At 45.9% G+C, this 22,118-nt stretch overlaps 1 protein-coding gene across 3 annotated transcripts in view; it reads right to left on the bottom strand.

The window, feature by feature from the left end:
* The window catches only part of abr (ABR activator of RhoGEF and GTPase), a gene marked incomplete at its 5' end in the record, with an annotated part of 105,430 nt that overhangs the window by 17,817 nt on the left and 65,495 nt on the right, over positions 1 to 22,118 (bottom strand). For all 3 annotated transcript variants that reach the window (XM_079214458.1, XM_079214459.1, XM_079214460.1), the window contains 3 exons: positions 15,658 to 15,789; positions 15,885 to 15,982; positions 21,709 to 21,783. In XM_079214458.1, the coding sequence (XP_079070584.1) occupies positions 15,658 to 15,789; positions 15,885 to 15,982; positions 21,709 to 21,783 (305 nt within the window). The remainder of the gene's footprint in view (positions 1 to 15,657; positions 15,790 to 15,884; positions 15,983 to 21,708; positions 21,784 to 22,118) is intronic.

The following is a 22,118-nucleotide window of genomic DNA, read 5'->3' as shown; positions in this document are numbered from 1 at the left end:
CTGTGAACTACAACTCCAGATTTTCCAATAGGACGCTGTGCAGTGGCCCTCCTCACAGCAAGAAGGTCCCGGGCTCAGGTCCAGCTCCCAGCGGGGGGCTTTCTGAGTTTTCATGTTCTGTCCTGTCCCGCCTGACCTGCAGCGTATGGATGGATGGCTCGTACATTAGATCGTTAAAGGAATATTTGGGCATTTTGGGGAAATGTGACTCGCGGAAAAGCTCAACATTCGTGAATAACTCTGGGAACTCACTGCACCCGGAGAACGACAGTTTCAACAGGAAACTCCCCGTGAAAGAAGTGCAACGTGTCATTTTTACACTTATATATGTGGACGGATTAAACGTGTTAATTGACTAATTGACTTCCGCTTGACATCTCATGCAACTCTGAATCAGCGTATTTCTTAAAATGTTGAACTATTCCTTTGATAGAGCTGGTGGAAATGGCTTCAAACTCCACAGAGCATTTCAGAGTGTATCTGTTGAGTATGAAAAGTTTTGGAAGCTCCAGGCTCTAACTTGAATATATATAATTTTTTTCTTTTTTTTCTGCATTTAAAGGAGGCACATTCAGCAGAGGTTTGTTGTTTGTTCTTTACAACCGCCATGCATGAATCAACAGTAAGTATTTTGAACTGCAGCCCAACTCATGCTACACAACCTCTGAACGTGTGTGTGCACATTCACACTGCAGCGTTATTACCGTCTCCAAAGAAAATTATGAAATCAAAAGGGGAAGAGGCCTCATGCTTTTTTGACTTACTCAACAAAAATGACAAACTGCTGTGTTTTTTTTGTAACCTCGGAGGCCTGTGATTGGCTGACATGACAGGCTGGCTGACATCGACAGCCACGAGCTGTGTTGGGAGCAGATAATTCAATCGAATGGCCCATATAAGTATGTTTACTAGATGACCCGCAACACCTCTTTGATCTGTCCTGCTGCCTTCACTGGAGCGTAGGCAAGAGGAAGAGGAAATAGGGTTAAAAAAAAAAAATGAGTTGTGTGTGTGTGTGTGTGAGGGGGCTTTCGAGGGAGGGTTCTTCAGGGTACAGTGGGTGTGCTAAAATGGGAGTGCAGAAGCGGGAGGGGGTTTGGCAGGGTGGGAAATCACAGCCTCAGGGTGCTCTGCAGATTATTCCTGCTTCCCTTTCATCTGAGCCGTTTGGGGGACGGGGGGGGCATCCTCCTCGGATCAACCGCTCCATCACTTGTTAAGCACTTTAGAACAAAAGTGTCGATGGAGAGTGAGGATGAAGAAGGGAAAGAAAAAGGAAGGTTTCATCAGCATGTAGCTGCAGTCTGTTGTTGGGTGTTGTTGTAGCGAGAAGCATTCAGGGTATGAAAATATATGAATAGAGCTACATTCTAATTTACTGAGAAGGAGACGAGTGTAGCCCCATGACCTTGTTGCAACTGTATCGCTTCTGTAAAGAATATTCTGGGCTCCGATCGGTAAATTTGGACGCAGGTGAGGACAGAGAGAGAAGTGGAAGGGAAAAACTGAGCGAGAGGAACCAATTGCACAACTAGAGGTGGAGGAGCTGATGATGCAAGAGCTAATGGTTGAAGCAGGTTGTGCTCGACGAGCCTCCGCTCAAACAATGAGGTCACACTCTGCACAGTTTGACCTCCCCCTTCTTCTTCCTCCCAATTGACTCGTAAACTGTTAATTGTTGATCGGCCCGATCTTAATTTATTCTCATTTCTATTGTCATAATTGCGATTCGATTATCATTTCCCCGGCGGTGTTGCCACAGCGAGGATCGACACAGCTGATGATCTGCATGCGTAGCAACAAGATTAAAATCCTCGGCTCAAAGTGTATTTGTTCACCGGATCCTCCTCACTGGAGGTTATTACAGCTAAACAACGCCGTGCACTTTCTTTAATTAAAACTGATCCACCCACCACTGGCAAACATGGTCTACCGTCGGAGCACAGCTGAAACTTGAGTTTGCTTTAAATAAAACACCCATGGCTCAAAATAAAGCTGCGCCAGGCAAATTTGCATTTTTTTTTTTTATCTCTCCAAAAAAGAAAAAACCCAAGTGGTGGTGCAAAATAACTTTTTTAAGTTACCATGACATCCATAAATCAGAGTGTCTGTTCCACAGCAGGCTCAGCCATCACTGCTGTGTGCCGGTCTTTCAGGATAGAGCACCCGCTTGTTGTATTTCGCTTTGGGTTTCAGTTGATTCGTCTGCATGACAAATACTTGTTATCTGTGTAAATGAGGCAAAGGTCAGACATAAGTTTCTTCTCCCTCATACAGCCACCCGGCCCTTTTAGGACATTGCGGATGTGATCCCATTCTGCTGGCGTTGCGGTGTCCGTGCTGTGCCCTCTGCTTGACTGGGCTGTGTTACATCTGAGCAGCGTGACCCAGTTCCAGTGATGGAGAGAGTGCAGCCTCGCAGGACGACAATGCCGCCGAGCTGCTTGAATAATTCACCCTTAAAAGTGTAAACCCACGGCTGACTGGACGCAGTCACCTTGGCGACGACATGAGCAGGGAGACGGACGAGGCGATGGGAGGATCTCGAACGACATGAGGTGAGATGTGAAAGTGTTGCGCAACTAAGGGTTACAGTGAAAAGCCCCGAGGGGGAAAACAATTTTACGAGTAGGACTGTCTAAATGTTGGGGAAGGAGGCACATGAGACAAGTGAAACCCATTTAAAGTGCCAGTCTTCGGATTTTTTTTCTTAAAATAGTCCAACACACCCCTACTTCAGAAGTGGCTTGTAGGTGGATTTGGTGACCTTTAGGATCCTGCTTAGTCAGTCCAGTCAGTATACTTAAATGTGGGGACTTGAACCAGAGACCCTCCAGTTCCTCAGCAAAATCTGGAGCGTTACATTCAGCGTACAGAAATTAAAGAGGCATCCATCGAACTCTAAGCAAGAAAATTCCTCTTGAGTAGAGCAGTTTTGAAAAAAATATAACTGCATGGCCTACCATTTTTTGAAATGATCATCAGCGTTGTGACCGAGGTGGTGTATTGTGTCAACATTAATGAGGGACATGAAATCCCCATCATCAGAGAAATCCGTTTTTGTAAGCTGACATCAAAACTGTGTCAGCTGTTCTGTCCACTAATTAATTCACAGAGCCCCCTCCCTCTTTATTTCATGAGTAAAAAATAAATCAGACCAGGGCCAAATCTCATTAGCAGGTGAAGAAGCCATCAACTTGAAAGAGGACAATCAATGAGCTAATCAATGGCGATTCCACCTGCCTCCGCTCCTAAAGATGGTGTTGTTACGATGACCAATCTCTGTGTTAACCGTGTCAGCGGGGCACAGTGAACCACCGCGGGCTGAAGGCTTTCTCTCCGATGCCTCTCACTGCTCCCCGTCTCTTCCTTCCTTCTGCTTTTATCTTTCTGCTTCCAACTAGATAAAGAAGACGGCTTACAGACAAAACAAGTGTTTTTTTCCCCGTTAGTGAGGCTGGATCACGGCGGTGATTCACATCTAACCAGAGCCGACTGTCCCTCCTTCACGCTGGCTGGTTGTACTGGCGGGAGAGGAGAAACCACAAGCAGGGAGGGACGCAGTAAACCCAAACAACTCCTCCGCAGCACACGCCTCCAGTACACGTATTATACAATACGCATTACATAATTCATACAGTGTGTGACTGTGAAACAGACTTCTGAGGTGCCCTCCCTCGTAAACACCCACTAAGCTCTTTGAAACGCAGGACCTGCACAGGGAACAGGTACAACACCCCCGTCGGATCAACGCATTTTATGATTCTGCCAGGGAGGGTTTTGGGGAAAAAACATTGCTCAGATGATTTCAGCACGACAAGCTGATTATGCAACATGCCGCTTGAAGCAAAGCAATGCACAGAGAGCACTAGTCATCTGAGAGACACTCAGAGCAAGCTTTTCCACAAGGTTACTTAAACTGGTACATTTCAGTGGTTATTATTTTAAAGTGGCTCATTTTAAATTGCGCCTTATTTTGAGTTTTGCATAAATTGCTGAGATGAGAACAGACATTTTGAAATGCATTTTTATCCCCGTTTCTCTCCGGAGAGGTTTGACATTTCTTTAATGTGTGGACAAGGTAGAAGATGATGTCCCCGCTTACATGTCACACGAGGCATCAGTCAGGATTTGGTCAGGGCCGTAAACACGGCGAGCTTAACCGCGCTGCCGATGACCTCATCTTTTACACGGCTGACAGGTTCAAAACATCCTCGCCGGAGTCTTGGGGGACTTTAGAAACATTTCCTCCACACGAAAACAATTACATCATCGTTTACCTCGTTTGTGGAGGTGAAAAGGAGGCCAATGCCGAGGTCCCAGTTTACAATTCAAGAAGCTGATTAAAAAAGAAAAGAGCTTTGTTATCACGGCTGGGTGAAACAATAACGTAGAATCCACCTCGTAACCATTATTGCTTCATGTTTACATCATTTTAACTCATTACAGCGTTTGTCTATCTGCCAAGTGAGGGATGTTTAGATACATTAGTGAAGGTTAAACACCTGCCAGGGTGGCCGGCTGTCAGCTGCATATTTGTAAAGCAGAGCCAGAAAAGCACTGCATTATCAGCGCTGATGGCAGACTGTAAAAAACACTAATGCCACAAAACCTAATAACGCCTCAGTTTTGGACCTTCGAGAGTGGGAGGGGTTTCCGATGCTTACTGATAAAAAAATAAATAAAAAAAAGAGACAGGAAATGGGCAGCCTCCCTCCCTCGCTCTGGGACAGGAAGTCATAAAGCAGGATCAAACGCCCGGCCCTGCCATACGAACAGCATAACGGGAAGTAACGGACTCAGCAACAGCCTCAAAGCTTGCTGCAATAACTGAAGTTATGAAAACTTGATCCACAGACGGGGGGCTGTGATTCTGTAGAGCGTACATTATGTACACGGAGCTGAGCATCCTTACGGATCGGTCTGAAGTCATCTCAGTGTTACGCATTCACCTGAAACTTGGGGAGGCCTTGCGCCACGCTGAGAAGCGGAGCGACGGAATATGGAAAAGTGTTGCTGACATGCAGAGAAAGGGGAACAGGAAAGCACGCATGTCTGAGCGCTGACCTGAAACAACTCACAGGAAAAGAGAAAACAGCCAAAAATCCATATAGTATTTATATGCAAAGCTCTTTTTAACTAGTTGAGGCGAGTACACGACCAGTAATCATGCAAAATTAACAGATTTTAGTGAGAAAAACGCCATTGAGCTGACACCCTATGAAATCTCACCTTCTCAGCTGTCATGCACTTACTGGATGTTGCTCTTTATTGGCGTCTTAACCACCGCACCGTTACGTTTATAAAATCTGGACCTTGTATCTCCACCACTGTGCATCAGCTCATGCTTACGAGGGTTAAAAAAATATATATCTCTCTCAGCCAGCAGTTATCATGTACACTCATTTTTCCCCTCCGTCTGACGGGCAAATTCAGTGTGTGTGTGTTCGTGGCCGGGGGCTCTCTCTCTCTCGACTCGCCCGTGAACACCGTGAGATCTCTACAGGAGCCGAGCAGATGCCTCTGCAACACTCCGACATGCAAAGAGTGCATGCAGAAACCAGAGAATAACAGCTGCAGTACCTTAAGCTACTGATTAAGAGTCAGCTACTGTTTCATCTGGCGAGGAGGAAACACGCTAAACGACAACCAAACCGCTCAATAAACTCTCATGTTGACCACAAAAATACTTTTCTTACAGAACTTTGCAACACGCAGGATCACTGTCCTTCACGAGTGAGAGCGCTACTGGGGATGTCGGGGCCGGGCAAAGAGAGCTGACGGCTTACTGAGACACACACACACACACACACAGATATAATGGGTACTTCAACAAAGACTGTGGGGCTCGTGGACGAGGAGCACACGAGGAATGAGTGCACAGACGCACACTCACGGCTCTTGGCGGACAGCGGGGTTGAAGCTCATCTTTCAAAAATTATTGGAATTTTCTAAGGGGATCTCGGCGAACAATAAAATGTGAAACGGGACTCGAAAGTTCTTGCGACCACGACGGTCGAACCATTAGTGGTTTATTTCATGTTGTTGGGAAAAGGTCATCGGCCTTTTGTCTGTTAGATGTGACAAACTTCTGCTGATGCCAAATGTCTTCAATGGATCATGGACGTTCTGCGAAGGATGGGAAAACCCAGGATGTCAGTAATCCCCCTCTGACACGCTACACTGCAGAACTCTGTGAGACGCTTCTGGGGAAAGCGTTTGTGGTGAAACGCGACACAGCAGACAGGAGGCAGTAAGGGAAGTGTGGTGAACAAGGGGATCAGCCTGCAACACAAGAACCCGTCCGTCCTTCTCAAGCCTTTAAACCAAAACACCGACTTCAGACGAGCGCTACAGACATTACGTGACCGGGGCTGCGCGATTAATTGAAATTAATGGAAGGAGGCAAAATGTGTGTCAAAATACAATTTAACATATGAGAATTGTGATGATGTAAAAATGACCACTCTCTCTAATATCGCAAATCCTCTCACAGTTGCAATGTCAATCAAAATAATTGAGTAGATTATTTTTTTTCCCCGACCACGCTCGAGCATTCCTGGAGCAGACCACTGTCCTCCCCGTCACATCTCCAATTCCTGGAAGAAAACCTCAAACCGGCCCCACGGCAGATCTACCGTCCTGCATAAAGAGGTGCGGGACCATGCTGGGAAGATACTTGCTCAATCCCAGATCCCACCACGGCCATGTGGAAAGCATCAACGTTCCTGCCCAATTCACCACGTTTAAACAAACCCGACGAGGAGAGCATTCGAACTAAGTGGCATTGGAGTGAACGCTACGGCTTCGTAGCTGTCGAACCCCATCACCGGCTTCCCCGGGGCTCAAAAACAAAACAAAAGCAGCCCGGAGCAAACGTCAGCCGCAGATGGAAATCCATCCCGTCTTACTGCTGTGGGAACCGCTCCGGTCCCCCGACTGGCCAGACGGGGCTCTCCATGCGGGGGCACGGTGTGCTGCTGAGGCCCATTTACTTTAATATGGGCCAGAAGGCTGCCAACGACAACAAGAGGAAAGAGGGGATGCAGAGAGGGAGAAAGTATTCGGGTCTCACTGGGTGTTTTGAGGGGATTAAAGAAGACAGAGTTGCATCTGGTGGTCAGAGACTTGGTTCTATCAGGGATGTGAAATCTGATGAAGAAAGAAAAAGAAGGCAGAGAGACAGTGAGGGGTCCAACAAGGACAAAGGAGGACCGTGTGTTCGCTCTCATAGTAGTTACACGACCCACTGCTAAAGAACTTCTGTGCGAATTAGACAAACAAGATATAATGTGTTAGTTAAGGAGCTTTGCCGGTGCTTTATGCTGAGCTAAGCCAACCGCTTGTTGGCGAGAGCTTCACATTCAATACAGAGTGGAACTGGTCTTCTCAAAAAAGATGGGGGGCGTTGTGGTTTGGGTGCTTTAAGATTGGGGGTCCTTTGCTGTCATGGCTCTAATAATAACCACTTGGTTACAGTAAGAGAACAACCATGGTCTGGAGAAACCCACATTGACCATCAATTGGACGTTTTCTTACCCCGACCACCTCCATTCAGAAGACTTCCGAGCTTCATCCGCCTTCCCCCTTGTTTCCACAGTTACTACGGCCGCTAGAGGCTTCGTGGACTTAAACGTAAGCATGTGTCAGTTTGGGGATTATGGTGAAATGACTGATACTGCCTTTTTTTTCTTCTTCTTGGGAGGCCAATTATAAATTCTACTTTCAATTTACATACTACTTTCTGTGAGGTGTTCTGTGAATTTCTTATCATAAAGATTTAACCACCCTAGAACAATACATAAACCCAGGTAATAGACCAAAAAGGACTGAGCGCGCGCACACGCACACACACGCACACGCACACACACGCACACACACACACACACACACACACACACACACACACACACTGACCACCCAGGGATTTCACAGACCCGAGTCAATCCATGAGTTGAGCCTCTCAGTGTGCTGGCAGGCAGAGCCGAGCATGAAATGAGCTTTGCCCCTCAGAGAGTCCGAGTGGGACCGCGAAGAGAGGGATGAGGTGAATCTCTTTCCCCAATGTCATCTGCTGTCTATAAATCCACAGCTTGAGAGCAGCCGGGGAATGTGTGAATGTGACGTTTATATGTGAATTAGCAGAAGAAGATTACTGCACCGAGGGGGGGAAAACAATGAATTATATCTGGAATGTCCCAGGATATGAAGAAAGAAAAGCTGTTGTGAGACAGAGAAAGAGAGAGTGAGCGGGAGCATAGGGTTTAATACATTTAAAAATAATACATTTCCCCTGCTATGAAAACTGGATGAGAGCAGATCGTATTAACCCAGCAGGGGTTAACAAAGACAGCGAGAGGTTCGGGGCGTTAACGAAAGGTCTACATCGTCATTATTGATGACCGCTTATCTCTGTGCTCGTGTCTCAAACTGCGGAGCCTCTGCATTTTTCTCTTCCAAGGTTTCAAAGCTACGGAGCAGCTGAAACAATACCAGAGACACTGGTATTAGAAACAGCCGAGGTAACTGGTCCTGATCGGTGAAAACGCAGAACTCGGGCTCTTATGGCCGGAACGCTGAGCGTGGACATTGACAACCCTGGTGTTCAAATGTGACCCCGCACCCCCGCTTCCACCTCCCCCTTTTGACTGTTTCCAATTATTTCTGAACCCTGACTCTTCCACGAGACAAAAAGGGCGGCAGTGAATGCGTGGAGAGCTTTCACGGTGTCTCTCTGGAGAGCATTTTCATTTCTCGGGCTGCGATGAGCCCCTTTGTTCTCCCTTTAACTCTCAGCATCACATAATTGGCCGCCCTCTGAGGGCTCTCGTTCCTATTCTCATCCTCCATCTCCATCTCTTCCTCGCCTGCGCCCCCGCTGAGCAACGTGTGCCGCACATGGACGCTCGTGGTCCGAAATCCTGCATCTGTTGTCAATCTTTTACGCTTCTCTGAAACATTATGTAACGTTATAAATGATCCGCTGGGGAGCAGTGCGTTTGTATTTTTCTGAAATGAAGGCATAGGTGGTGTGGCGAGGGAAAAAGAGACAGATGTGAAGGAGGCCTCACAGAGAGCCTTTAGCCTTTAAATTTCCACTTGCTTTGCTCTTCCTACACGGTTCACAGTTCACTCTTTATACTTGGCTGAATCAAAAGTCTGTCCAACGCCTCCGACTTGATCCTTCTTCTCATAACTGGTTACATTCAGAATGTCCCTGTCAAAGCTGAAATCCATAGTGTTTTTTTTCTTTTAGCCATGTTAGCAGTGTGGCTCCATGGAGGTCAGTCCAGACTGAAATAACTCAACAATGGATGGGTTGCCGGGAAATCTTGCACAGACAGGGTTTCCAGTGGGTGAAGGACTTTGGCGTCACCCTGACCTCACCACTAGTGTCACCGCGAGGTCAGTTTGGCTTTCCATGAATGGCTCAGCAACCATTGGAAGGATGGTCATGAAAGTTGGTTGAGACATTCGTGGCTCCCTCAAGATTCAGTTTCATGACTCATGTAAAACTGTATGATTACTGTACAGTATATGATATGTATTGGTCAGTGCCAATGACATTTTATTCTGGTATATCAACAACATACTGTACAAACCTTGTTTCGACCGGATTCGACTGGAACGGATTATTACTCAGTGATTTAAAGTAATGACGGAGCGGACCACACAGACGGAAAGCAGAACTGTGAGTGAAAGGGCAGACAACTCTTGCTCACAATACAAATGCATTTGTACTTGATTAACGTCATTCCGCTGATGTTTAAGCGCATGTTGGCCTTGATGAGACTGTGAGGCCAGTCCAACACACAACACACCCACATTGTTTTTTTTGGCATCATAACAATACATTACAATTTCTCATTCTTGCCTTTTTCTCACCAGCCGGGAAAAATCTGACTCACAAGAAAAAGCAGAAAAAAAAGCGTCGAGCTAGATGACAGATGTTGATCAAACGTGTCGGTTTTGTCTTCGTGCTCGCACATCAACGAGACTCGGCGGGTATGGGGCTTTTCCTGTTCTACCCACAAAGAGGGAAACAGTGGGTATCTGCGTGTTTGCATGATCTAAGAATGCTTACAGCGGTGCGTGTAGTTATTTAGGGCATGCGCATCCCAAGTGGCGGGGAGTGGATGTTTCAAGTGGGAACAAAGGCCGTCTAAGTGGGGGTTGTGATGGAGGAGCTGCTTTGTGGGAAGATGACAGAGAAAGACTATAAATCCATCAAAACACTGCTATCAGCTCCACTGATCAAGGATCGTCTGATGAGGAAGTCGGCTTAATTGGGACTCATCAATAAAAAGGCACCATCTGCTCAAACACAGACAGACTAGGAGGGATGAGCCTCATTAAAAAAAAAGAAAATGGTGAAAAAATGTAACTAAAGGGAACATAAAGCAGGAAATAAATGGGTTTAAGAGTAAAAAGCAATAAGGACTTGGACAAGCTTTTGTAATGAACATATACACACTGCATCCACCTACAACCCCCACCCCAACACACACACCTAGCCAGACAAAGGAGACTAATAAATACTAGGTAATGTAGCAGACTGACGTTATTGATATCATTTACAATGTATTAGCCCATCACCCATTTGTGTGTATGCATGTCTGGTTTGTCCTGAGGGGGGAACTGAATGCACAGAGCAGAGCCCCATCTGTTAATGTTGTTGACAGCTGTGTGTGTGTGTGTGTGTGTGTGTGTGTGTGTGTGTGTGTGTGTGTGTGTGTGTGTGTGTGTGTGTGTGTGTGGCCGCAGGGGGTGTGTCGGATGGAAACATGACAGATCACAGCCCTAAATGACAGGGGGGAGCAGAAACAAAATAAATGACACTATGTATTAGACACTCATTTATATTAATACCTACACACTGAAGCATGAACTCTCTCACACTCTCTCTCTCTCACACACACACACACACACCCCTCATTAAAACCACTGAGCTCCATGTTCAAAACAAATACCACATGAAATACCACCACCCTGCATGCCCCAGAGGCAAGACATTTTCAACAGAAAACACAGAGTGTCAAAATCAGATGGGAGTCCTGGGAAGTTTCCATGAAAAACAAAAGAAAGACAAAAAGTCATTTAATTCACATTAGTGTAAATTCGTGGCTGCACTGCTTCAGTTTTATTTAGTCGACTATTATAAACAAACCAAAATATGTTAATTTCCAACTGCCACTTTCTCCATCTGCTGACAAATACGTTGACTTAATTTAATGGGACTGTTAAAACATACTGTACAGATTACTGAAGGCACTCACCAGGCTGTATTTCATTCTCGTGACAGCCTGATGTTGGCACGACTTTTGATCGAGTGCTGAGAGATTAGATCAGAGTTTGAGGCCGGCACTTTCTGCACTAGCTGAGTGCCGCTGGTCCACCAGCTCCACCGCTAATTCTCTAGATGGCCGGCCTGCTATTAGCCCAAACACCGGCGCTTTCCCCAATAAACCCGTCACGCAGCATGTAAATGTCAAACTTTGCATCTAATGCCTCGTGCGGAGGAAAGCGCTCCGACTCCTAAGTGGGAGTGAGAGTGCCGCTTGATGCTCGCCCTCAAACTTTACAACCCCTCTGCACCCGTACTTTTACAGGAACTCCTGGCTAATGCGTGCGCCCCATGTCCAGTTCCTCGGCTTCGGTGAGGGAGCTAAGAGCTGCCGGGAACTAATCGCCCCCTTTCTCTTTTCGCTCCTAATGCCCAACTTCTCTGGCTCGCATTATCTCCGGGAAGTCGTACAAAACTATCAGGTTACTGCGTACCGAGGCCCTGTAACAGTGCTGCGATGGGGGAATGGAGGAGGGAAAATAAAATGAAACCGTGGCGTCGCGCAGAGGAGGGTGCCCGGGTGATTGGAGGAGGAGGAGAAGGGGGGGGGAGATGTTACATGACTCACGAGGAATAACAGGCTCATCCGATGCTGATGCTGCAACGAGCAACGTTAAGGACGGGACACTGCAGAGACATGCTGTTCCTCTGTAGACAACAGTATGAGATAAGATGTGAGCAGGACCTTCAGTACAGCACTAATGTGGTGATCTCTTAGGTGAATGACTCACAACAATGTGGATACCAGCAATGTGCTGGTTTCTATCAGACAAAAAAAAAAATTGAGACCTCTGCGCTCCCCACCAGCAACAAGTTTTGGAAATATAGTTTCAATAATTAGGGAGTGTAATGTTGCTATGGAGTCAGTTTGTTAGCTGTGGGCTATAACTCAAGCTGTGAGCCTCTGACAGGTTGGCACCATTAAAGGTATGCTGTATACGTCCCGCTGGCAGTGCGCCCATGTGCCTTCAGACCACCATCACTGGATCACTCTGAGACTGGAGGAAACTCAAAAAACATGATGATTATCAGGCAGGTTCTGCGGTTACATGAAGCGTCTTCCTTCTATGATTTCCATAAATCCAGAGCTTTGAGAAGCATGTTGTTTACAGTGGATTTCTCTCTTTTCTCGATCTCTCTCTCTCTCCCTCAACAGCACGACAGACTAAACGAGCGGAGGTTGCTCGGTGGGTGTATGAAAGACAACGCTCTCATCCCCTGATAAGACAAGCGATAACAGCCCTGAGAGGTGGTACCCAGGGGAGGCTGGGACGGGGTGTACGAGGGCCGGATTACCAGATAAAAGCACGGCTGCCACTGTGTGATACGACGTGTCCCTGCCGCACAAAGCAGTGGGGGGGGGCGGTGAACCTAAACGGTTGCATAACTGAGCTGATACTAATACATTTTGCAAATTGCCTGCTCTGAGATATTTTAGAATCCATTTGTGTTGCCAGTTTGAGAGACAAACCCCACCGTTGTTGCCATTTAATGGAATATTAGCAACGTGACCCTTGGGATCAGAGGTTATCAGCTGGAGGGAGGAGAGGGGTCTGGAAATAAATGGTGGGATTTTTCCCCCTGTGGACAAGCAGCTCAATCAAGCTAACATGAGTGTGCTACTGCCGGCTTTCTGGGTTTATGTGCCACACACGTGCACACACCCAAAAGGCATAAACACTTAAACACATAAAAAATAAATAAAAAAACCTACACGTCTAATTGTCACTCTATCAAAATAAAAACCTCTGGCCCGAAGCATAACATCCTCTGATGACAGAGTGACAAAGTATCAAAGTGAAGTAACAGCAGTGAAAAAAAAGAAAGAAGGAAAACTTCCATCCCAGCATGCCCTTTTACGGTCTCTCAGTGTTCACGGTCCGTCAGTATTCCACACGCTTGTTAAATAAATCAGAGGGTCTCCAGAGAGGAAAGCAAAAACATTGAAGGCTTCTTCTAAAACTGGGCTCCAGCAGGAAAGCAAACAGCTCAGGTCTCCGTATGCACTCTGGACCCACGTCCCTCCGGCTGATTCTTTTCTAAAAATGTACAGTACTTATATTCCCCGGCTGCCATAACCACCTGACATGAGACTTCTGCTGCAATGTGATGAAACTTCACACGGAACAGAAACGTGGCGCAGTCCGATAAAACACTCCTGGCTCAGGCGTCATCGCGGTTAAGTGACAGTAAACCCTGAGAATTCAAACTAGAAATGTTATGGGTTATTACGGTGCGCTTGGCCCAGCAATTATTACCGATTAGTGTCATTATCGTTTAAATATTTTCTCGATGTATTGAAGATGGTTTTGTTTACGAAATGTCACAATTTCCTATATCCTAAAGTGATTTCTACAAATGTTTGACCAACAGTCCAAAACCCAAATATATCTTCATATCATACAGTATATGACGAAGAAAAGCATCACATATTCACATTTATGAAAACATAATTGTTTTTTTTTGCATTCATAATGACAGTTATTCGACTATCGAAATAGTTTTCAACACATTTATCTGTTGATCGACTAATTCATCAATTAACTAATTGACGCACCTCTACACAGCTGATTCAATCAGTGGAGACAGTTTCTTAATTGCCAAAAAAAACAGCTACACAACCCCCCTCCCCCTTTAGTGCACACTCACAACAACATTCCCACCCTCTCAGACTCTGGGATAGAACATGCCATTCTCTCTCTCTCTCTCTCTCTCTCTCTCTCTCTCTCTCTTTCTCTCTCTCTATCACCATCTCTATTTCCCCTCCACACAGCCATCCACGGAGCGTGTGGTGTATTTATTTATTGTTTTTGGCTGTTGGCTGGAAGTGGATGTTCGCAGCAGCAGCAGCAGCAGCAGCGTTTGTCTCTCTGACTGGCAGTCGTACCAGAACGGTGCGTTTTACTGTCATATAACATACACTGAAGCACGGATGAACCACTGTACCCTAAATGGGGAGACGGGATGGACCACTTTAACAGAGGAAAAGGGAATTAAATAGTATTATTAGTCATCCCTATGATTCTTCTTGAGGTAGAACCGGTTCAAAAACAGATGCAAACTAACTAAACATTTAATAGTGATGGAAGTCCTTTTCCTGACAATTACTTCACACACACATGTGCACAATTAACCCAAATCACACAGGCAGGGCCGGGTTTAACCATCTTCTGCCACACTACACTCAGAAGCGACTGGTAGCCATTCATAGATGCACACATTCTCCATACAGTAGGTCTCTCTGTGAGAAGCATGTGGATCTGATAAATTTGAAGAATAAAAACAAAAAGATAAGCATGCTTATGTGGTGCGCACTCGTTCCCATTTGCTCTTTTGAGGGAATCAAAGACTGAATGAGAAAAGCATGCAAAGTGGTGGTGCTAAACAGGAAATGCAAACAACAAATGTGTTGAAGCCGTTTTGTTCATCCCCCATAGGTCTGAGGAGCCGAACCGAAAGAACATACGATTTATAAGATATTTTCGAGATGCGTCCTTCCCTTAAAAATGCAACGCGACGTGAATGATTCATGTCTGCCCCACTTTTCTCTCCATGTTAGACAGGAGATTTGTATTCCCTCTGCAACCTGTCACTGATATTGCTTTTACCTGCGACTACAAATGGTATTCTGCGTGCAGCAACAGCAGCAACAAACAAGTCTGGAAAAGTTTCAACAGATTCCCAACTTCTGTCAAGTTTGGAGGGTTCATAAATAACCCGCTTCAAGCTCACCTCTGGCACTGGCACCACTTGAGAAAAACACGAGGACACTAACTGGTGATGAGCGCTACTGAGACCCGGCACAGTTGACCTGGATTCCCACAGAGGAGGAGAAACTGCATCGGCAGCAGCTGGACTTGAACCGCAGGGAAAATGACAGGAGTCAAGCTTCACTTGACCAAACAGATTTTCCAAAGAAGTTCTGGAAAAATGAAAACATGACTCCTCTTGCTTATGCAAAACTTAAACAACGGCGCACTGGAGTGGAGAGCGGCGTTTCGCCTTACTACCAAGAAACCACAGATTCCACTGTGTAGGCAGGATCCACTTAACAAGACTGGGGGAGGTTTTTATAGCAACGTTTCTCACAACAAGACGGGGGAAACCCCCCTCACTTAAACTGGCGTTCAGACTAATAATCCAAACAGTGTCATTAAAGGCCACCAAGACAAAACCACTCCATTGTGCGTCAAGGCTAGACGGCAAATTAAAATGAGACGCATGCTGGGAAACGTCCCCCGCAAGAGGACTGAGACGTCTCCCTTTGCGTTTTGGTTGGTTCTGTGACGGCCCGGCGGCAGCTGCCCTCTTACCTGGACTTGCCCTTTGCCCATGATCTTGTCCACGATCTCGTTGTCGTCCTTGTTGAGCATGCTCTTGTCGTAGCAGTTCTCGTAGCACAGGATCCGCAGGTACTGGGAGCCCTCCAGCTCGATCTCAAACTCCTGTTCCACCACACAGAAAAGAGGAGAGTTACGTTTTTGCCATCGCGAAGCGGCCACAAAACGCAGCGATGCGCGGTGAAAGGAGGGCGACTGACTTCGTTCCACTGTGGCTCCATGGTGTCTCTGAAGACCCGGGTCTTGGCCTTGCTGACAAAGTAGCCGTACGAGTCCACTTCAAGGGTGCAGTACAGATCTAGGAGGGAACACAGATCCATCAGGGACACTGACAAACACTGGGTGAGCATCGAGGTGTCTTGACTGTAACTGTATGAGACGTCATGATACCCGTGTCTCAGAAACGGATGCAGTGCAACGCTGTGGAGTCAAAGAACTGTTAAACCCATTGTCACCTTAAAGTAAAAGTGATGCTATTAAACAGTTATTACAGCCTTTAAAACAGACTGTTAGTGGGCAATGACATCACTGTCTGGATTTATTATCTTTTCATTAAAAGTGAGAAAGCAGAAATACAGGCCCAAACTATTTCTCGTTAATTAGTTTCTCTACATTTGAGCCATGTATTAATATTGTGTATCATACTCACGTGACTAAACAAAATATATTGAGTAATCTACCAATTATTTTCAGGAGAAATTCATTGTTTGTTCTCCAGAAATGTCAGCAAATACCCCTACATTACCCAGAGGTTTCCAGAGACCATGGCATGGTCTTGACTGATTATTTCCCCTCACTAACGGGTTGATCCGTTTCAGCTCTGTACTCATGCGTCTTAGAGAACGGCACATCCAATCAAATGGCTTCTGCGCTGCATCGATATTTGCGTCGCTGAAGGCGTCACTCTGTAGCGCATGCATCCGCATCCAAAGTTCAGCCGCTGTCAAAATCATCTCGGAAAAAATATACTGATACAAACAGATACAATTCCTCTTTCAAAAGGTGTCATCCTCGAGTAGACATGCTTTAAACTGAAACTCCTAAAAGCGGTTTTCACTGTGAAAGTAGGGCGAGCGTCTAATTCTGGTGTCAGATTCGTAATGAATGTGCATTTAAAGGGTTACGTTCCCCCAGTCGATATGTTGACAGACATCAATCTCCTGCCTGTGTGTGTGTGTACACACACTCTTCCGCTACATCCTCATTTGCCACAGCATACCAACCTCCCCCGCACTGGGATCGGCTGGCACTCAATTCTTACAAGGAGCAATTAAGTCCGTTAATGTGTTTCTTTAAAATGCTGCTATGGCGGTTCGTCCAGGCCTCGCCGCCGGCTGTCTGTTAAGTGTCAATAGCCTCAATAGCCTGGACCCGGTCCCTCGGGGCAGCCCTCATGTGACAGCATGATGGATGGATAACCTGCTCGACCTTTAACCACGAGATTCAGAGGGGTTTAGAGGGAGGGGTAGAGTCTCACACGCATATAAAACACTGATGCGTTTACGCTGCAACATCTTAACAACCAGCCGGACCTGTGCTGCTGCTGCTTTGGTTAACGTTAAGGGGAGATATCAAGCGCGACTCCATATAACCATTACTGGCAGGACTACACAGTGTGATGGGACCCCATCCCATCTGGTTTCACTCCTCCTTTTGTTTGTTGTCTCAGCATCCAGAAAGGCTCTGGCATCATTAGTCCCAATGAGGAAAACATTAGCGCCGGTGGTATGAGGGAAGTTCGGCGGAGAGGAATTCAGTGCGACCCATCTGGGGGACATTTATATAAATGAGGCGGTTGTCGTACACTTACGCCGATCAAAACCATACTGAAGCACAAAGACATTTTTTTTTTCTTTCTTTTATGTCGACAAAAACAGCTGTTGGTTTTGTTTGAGGGGCATTTCTGTGAGGCATGGCCTTAACCTTTCATCTAGCCTGCAGAGAAGAGGAGTGTGCATTCATAGTCCCGAGCAGCTCCCACTTTTCTCTGGAAGTACATTTCCTCTCCATCTGAAACGGGTTTATGTGGTGGACCTAACATTCAAACAAGGCCAGGGAGAGCATTTTTAGAGAGGTATTTCTGGGTCCTCGCAGCGGATCCAGGGGGGGGCGACGAGAAGTAGGACGGACTCGATGAAGGCCTGGAACTCCATGCGGTTTTGTTTTTCATTTTTTCTTGGCGGGTCACCACCAGGCTCAGAGTATGATGGGGCGGATAAATGGGTCAGCGTGGGGTCTCTGACCCCAAAAGGGCCCGGGGTTAATGAATACCATCCTCTTCCATCTCAATTAACGGCAGCCCTTGTGGTGCGCGTGTGTTTTGATACAGGAGGCCAATCTTTGCCCGAGGCTGTGTTGGACGGCGGGTTCACAGAATCAGGAGGCGATAATCAGTTAAACTGATCAGTGTCACCACAGCTTACGAGTCCCAGCCACCGGCGAGCTTTACTCGAAGGCTTCAGGAGGAGGAGGAGGGGCATAATCAAATTGTTTTGTCATTGAATCCAGAAGGAGAAAACCAATAAAAGCACGGCGAAACAATGAACGGGAACGAGAGCAGCCACAGCTGGATTTGATTACATGGAGAATATTACAAGCGTCATGAGAACATGTGAACACTGACAGCAGGGTTTCGCCCTTCTCTTTTTAATGGGAACAGTGGCGAGTAATGAAAACGTCGGCTTTGATTGCAGCGCAAAAAAGGACTGTTGTGTAACTTTGTTTGTCCGGTAGCAACTGCACGATTATTCCATTATTAGTGACCTAAATCAAACATATAACCCTAACCCCCATGAATTACGTTTAAGTCTCAAGTCGGGCGCTGTTGGACAAGCTCCAGAAACGATCTGTCGATTACTGGAGCTGTGACCACTTGGAGGGCCTTCGTGAAGTTGTTTTGCAGTTCTATTTGGATCTGTGCTCGCTCTTCTTATGGAGCACAGGTTCCAGCAGCTGCTGAATTCATATGAAGGAAGATGCATGTCACTTGTTGACACTCGCGCAATAAATCAAGAACAAAGTGAACATGTTTTCCACTGTTGTTGCTTTCTTCTTTTTTTTTTATTCTGCAACAGAGTTTTTGCGAGATACTCGACTCCCAGCGCTTTCCTTCTGTGACCCAGTTTGACTACTTTGCCCTGGGCTGAATATCAAGCCCTTTCCCACTGGTGGTGGTGGTGGTGGTGGTGTGTGTGTGTGTGTGTGTGTGTGTGTGTGTGTGTGTGTGTGTGTGTGTGTGTGTGTGTGTGTGTGTGTGTGTGTGTGTGTGTGTGTGTGTGTGTGTGTGTGTGTGTGTGTGTGTGGGGGGGGGGCGCGGCTTCAATAAGATATTTTGGTACATGCCTATGTGACTTTTCAATCAAAACAGGAACAAAATGAGGCTATTGTTGACGATTACATAATCTGAACCCACTGACTGATCGCCTTTTTCAAGTCATTACACATTTCAAATTTGACATGATAATAATCACCAAATGTATCAACAGAAAACACACACACCATTATGCAAAAGAGCAGCACATTCCCTTTAGAGTGCTTGGACAGAATGCAGGGGGAAATCAACAACACAATGAGAAACGTCAAAAGCAGAGACAATGAAGGAGACAGCAATACAACTAAAACCACATCTCACACTCTCACACACACACTCGCATGACCGCACAACATCGACATGGAAAGGCGCATTTGATCCCATCATTACGCCACATCTGGAGGAAACAGGGCCATTTTAGTCATTTAAGGTATTGGGGGAATTACAGAGGCATGTACTTAATTAATGAATACACTTCTGCGCCTGTAAATATAAATATATTTCATTCCAGTTAGTTGTATTCTATTTTATTGTGTGTGTGTATATATATATATATATATATATATATATATATATATATATATATATATATATATATATATATATATATATATATTACTTTATTTTAATTTTGTATATATCTTTCATCCCTGTTGCTTCTTTATATATTTGATCTTTTATCTTGTGTGTTTGTATCTTCAAGTGGTAAGGCGCTACTGATGACAAATAATTTCCCCTTGGGGATTAATAAAGTATATATTCATTCATTCAGCAGACTCTATTGTGAAGACAACGTCTCCCATCAGCTCTATGAGGACAGAGTTGTTTTCAAAACATCCGTATGCGAGAGAAATGTGCTGTGCGGGTTTCATAAGCGGGACTCTGCAGGGATATTAAGAAATATTACAAAACATCCATCCATCTCTGAAAGGTGTAAAAACAACGTGCTGCTGACACAACTGTCTCATAACCACCAATGCAATTAGAAGATGTTTTTCAACAAGACACGACTGAGGACGAGATAGTTGTCAAAACACGGTGTTTGATCTTGATAAGTGAAGCAACTTTAAAAGAACTCCTCACTATTTTAAACCAGACGGCGCGACCAATAAAGCAATGCAAGAGAATTGAGTGCTCGAGCAGAACAATTAGAATGCAATGAGCGGGTAAAAAGTAAAAAGTTTGCGTTCATAAAATGTATTAATTGCATGATAATAGCGCCAATGAACTCTTTTACACTTTGTGTTAAATGTCGAACTGACGATGAACAGCTGCGGTGGTGAATAAAAGGCCGGGGTAAACCTGCTTGTTTCAGCATCATGGGGCGCAGCCAGTATGCTCCCACCAATATAAAAACTAAGGCACCTACACAGCAAATTCCTAACCTCAAAACACAGGTGCACTGTGGGTGCAGCGGCATGTTACTCTTTTACTGAGCAACGTTTTAAACGCAGCTGAGAAAGAACGAACGAAGGGAGATGTAGAGCGGTGTTGTGGAAACTGAACTGACGCATGAACTAGAATTCATGATGGCAAGTCTGACTTCTCCTGGCACAAGAGGGTGGTGTGAGGATCAGGATCTTAACGTGTGTAAACCCCGTATAACCCTCCAGGGGACGTGTGCGTAAATGCTGTGTCAGCAGCGCCACGTGCATTTGCTCTCCACCATATCCCAGATAATTACGTTTCGTAAGTTTATTTTGGCAAATTATGGATCCTTTGCCCAATAAAGAGAGTGCGCAACATTCATCTATTTGAAAGATAAGCTCCTCTGTAACGGCCATCATCATCATCATCATCATCACCTACCCCACGCTACCTCTAATGCCCCAGCCTGCCTCTTTACGCTTCACTGGACACTCCGACATCAAACTGCATCTGTGAAACTACCAAACTTCCACGTACACACGAACGCACCGCCTTCCTGTTAAACCCCCTCAGCTTCATCGAGGATCAAACAGGCTTTCGGGGGAGAGAGCTTTCCAATCCATTACCCGGGAAATTCTAGCCGGCCAGCTTTCATATTCTAAAGGCTGTCATGGCAACAGAGGAAATCACATTTCTTCATCTCTGTCTCCTTTCCAGATATTTGATATTTGAACTGGTGCAACGGGGCATAAAAAGCACCGCAGCAGCAGCAGCTGTCCACGACTGACACGTCTGCACGGTGCTGCCAACATCACACTCGGCTGATAATAAACTCACACACACACACACAGATGTATCTGCACACATTGTTAGACAAAGGAGCATTTGTGTGTGTGAGGTATGCGATATCAGAGACAACTGGCATTATTTTTGCCAGCAGTTCAGTTTCAAAATGATCTCCCGCTTCCTTTTCACGTGAGTCAAGTGTTTTTAACGGTGTCTGCTAAAATGAAAACGACCGCAGGAATTCCACCGTGGCCCTCACTTCTCCCCTGAGACTCGCTCTCTTTCTCTTTCTTTCTCTTTCTCTCCCTCCTATCATCTATGCTCCGATACTCCATCCATCTGGTCGTCTCTGCGTTGGGCCGCGGCGTGATGGAGACGGCATGTGCAGACTGCAGCGATCAACTGGATCACGTGTTTTCCGCTGGCGGACGCCGAACTGCACGGCAGCTATGTGCAGCTATGTGCGAGGGGATGCTCGGCCAGAGTGTGTGCACAGGGTGTAGTGAACAAAATGAAAAGAAAGAAAAGTAGAAGAAAAATGGCGTCTCTGGCCGACTTACTGGCTGACTCCTTGAACCCCGTGGCAGAGTGGACGATCACGTGCAGAAAGCCGTACAGGCCGGGGGTCTCCTCATCTGGAAAACAAGCACACACACACATGCATGTATGAAGTTATTCAGAATCAGAGTTTGTGGATTAAAAAAAAAGCAATTTCCCACCGAACCGACCACTGCATCTTTTCAATCCCATACTGCAGCAGATGTCATACGCCCTAGAACTACTCTTCAGTTAGGAAACAGATGTTGCCCTGTATCATCCTCTGTTGCCATGACAGTGTAACATCACCTACTGTCGGCGTTAACATAACTTCATAAAGCATTCCCTCTTTGTTTCTGTACGTTTCCTTTTCACTCTTTATTTTCTTTTCTCTAACATTTCTGTAGATGAAACCTGTCCACAAATGCAGCAG

The sequence above is a fragment of the Taurulus bubalis genome (assembly GCF_910589615.1).
Source record: "Taurulus bubalis genome assembly, chromosome: 2".
Lineage (NCBI taxonomy): Eukaryota > Metazoa > Chordata > Actinopteri > Perciformes > Cottidae > Taurulus > Taurulus bubalis.
This window is presented reverse-complemented; position numbering and strand designations above follow the sequence as displayed.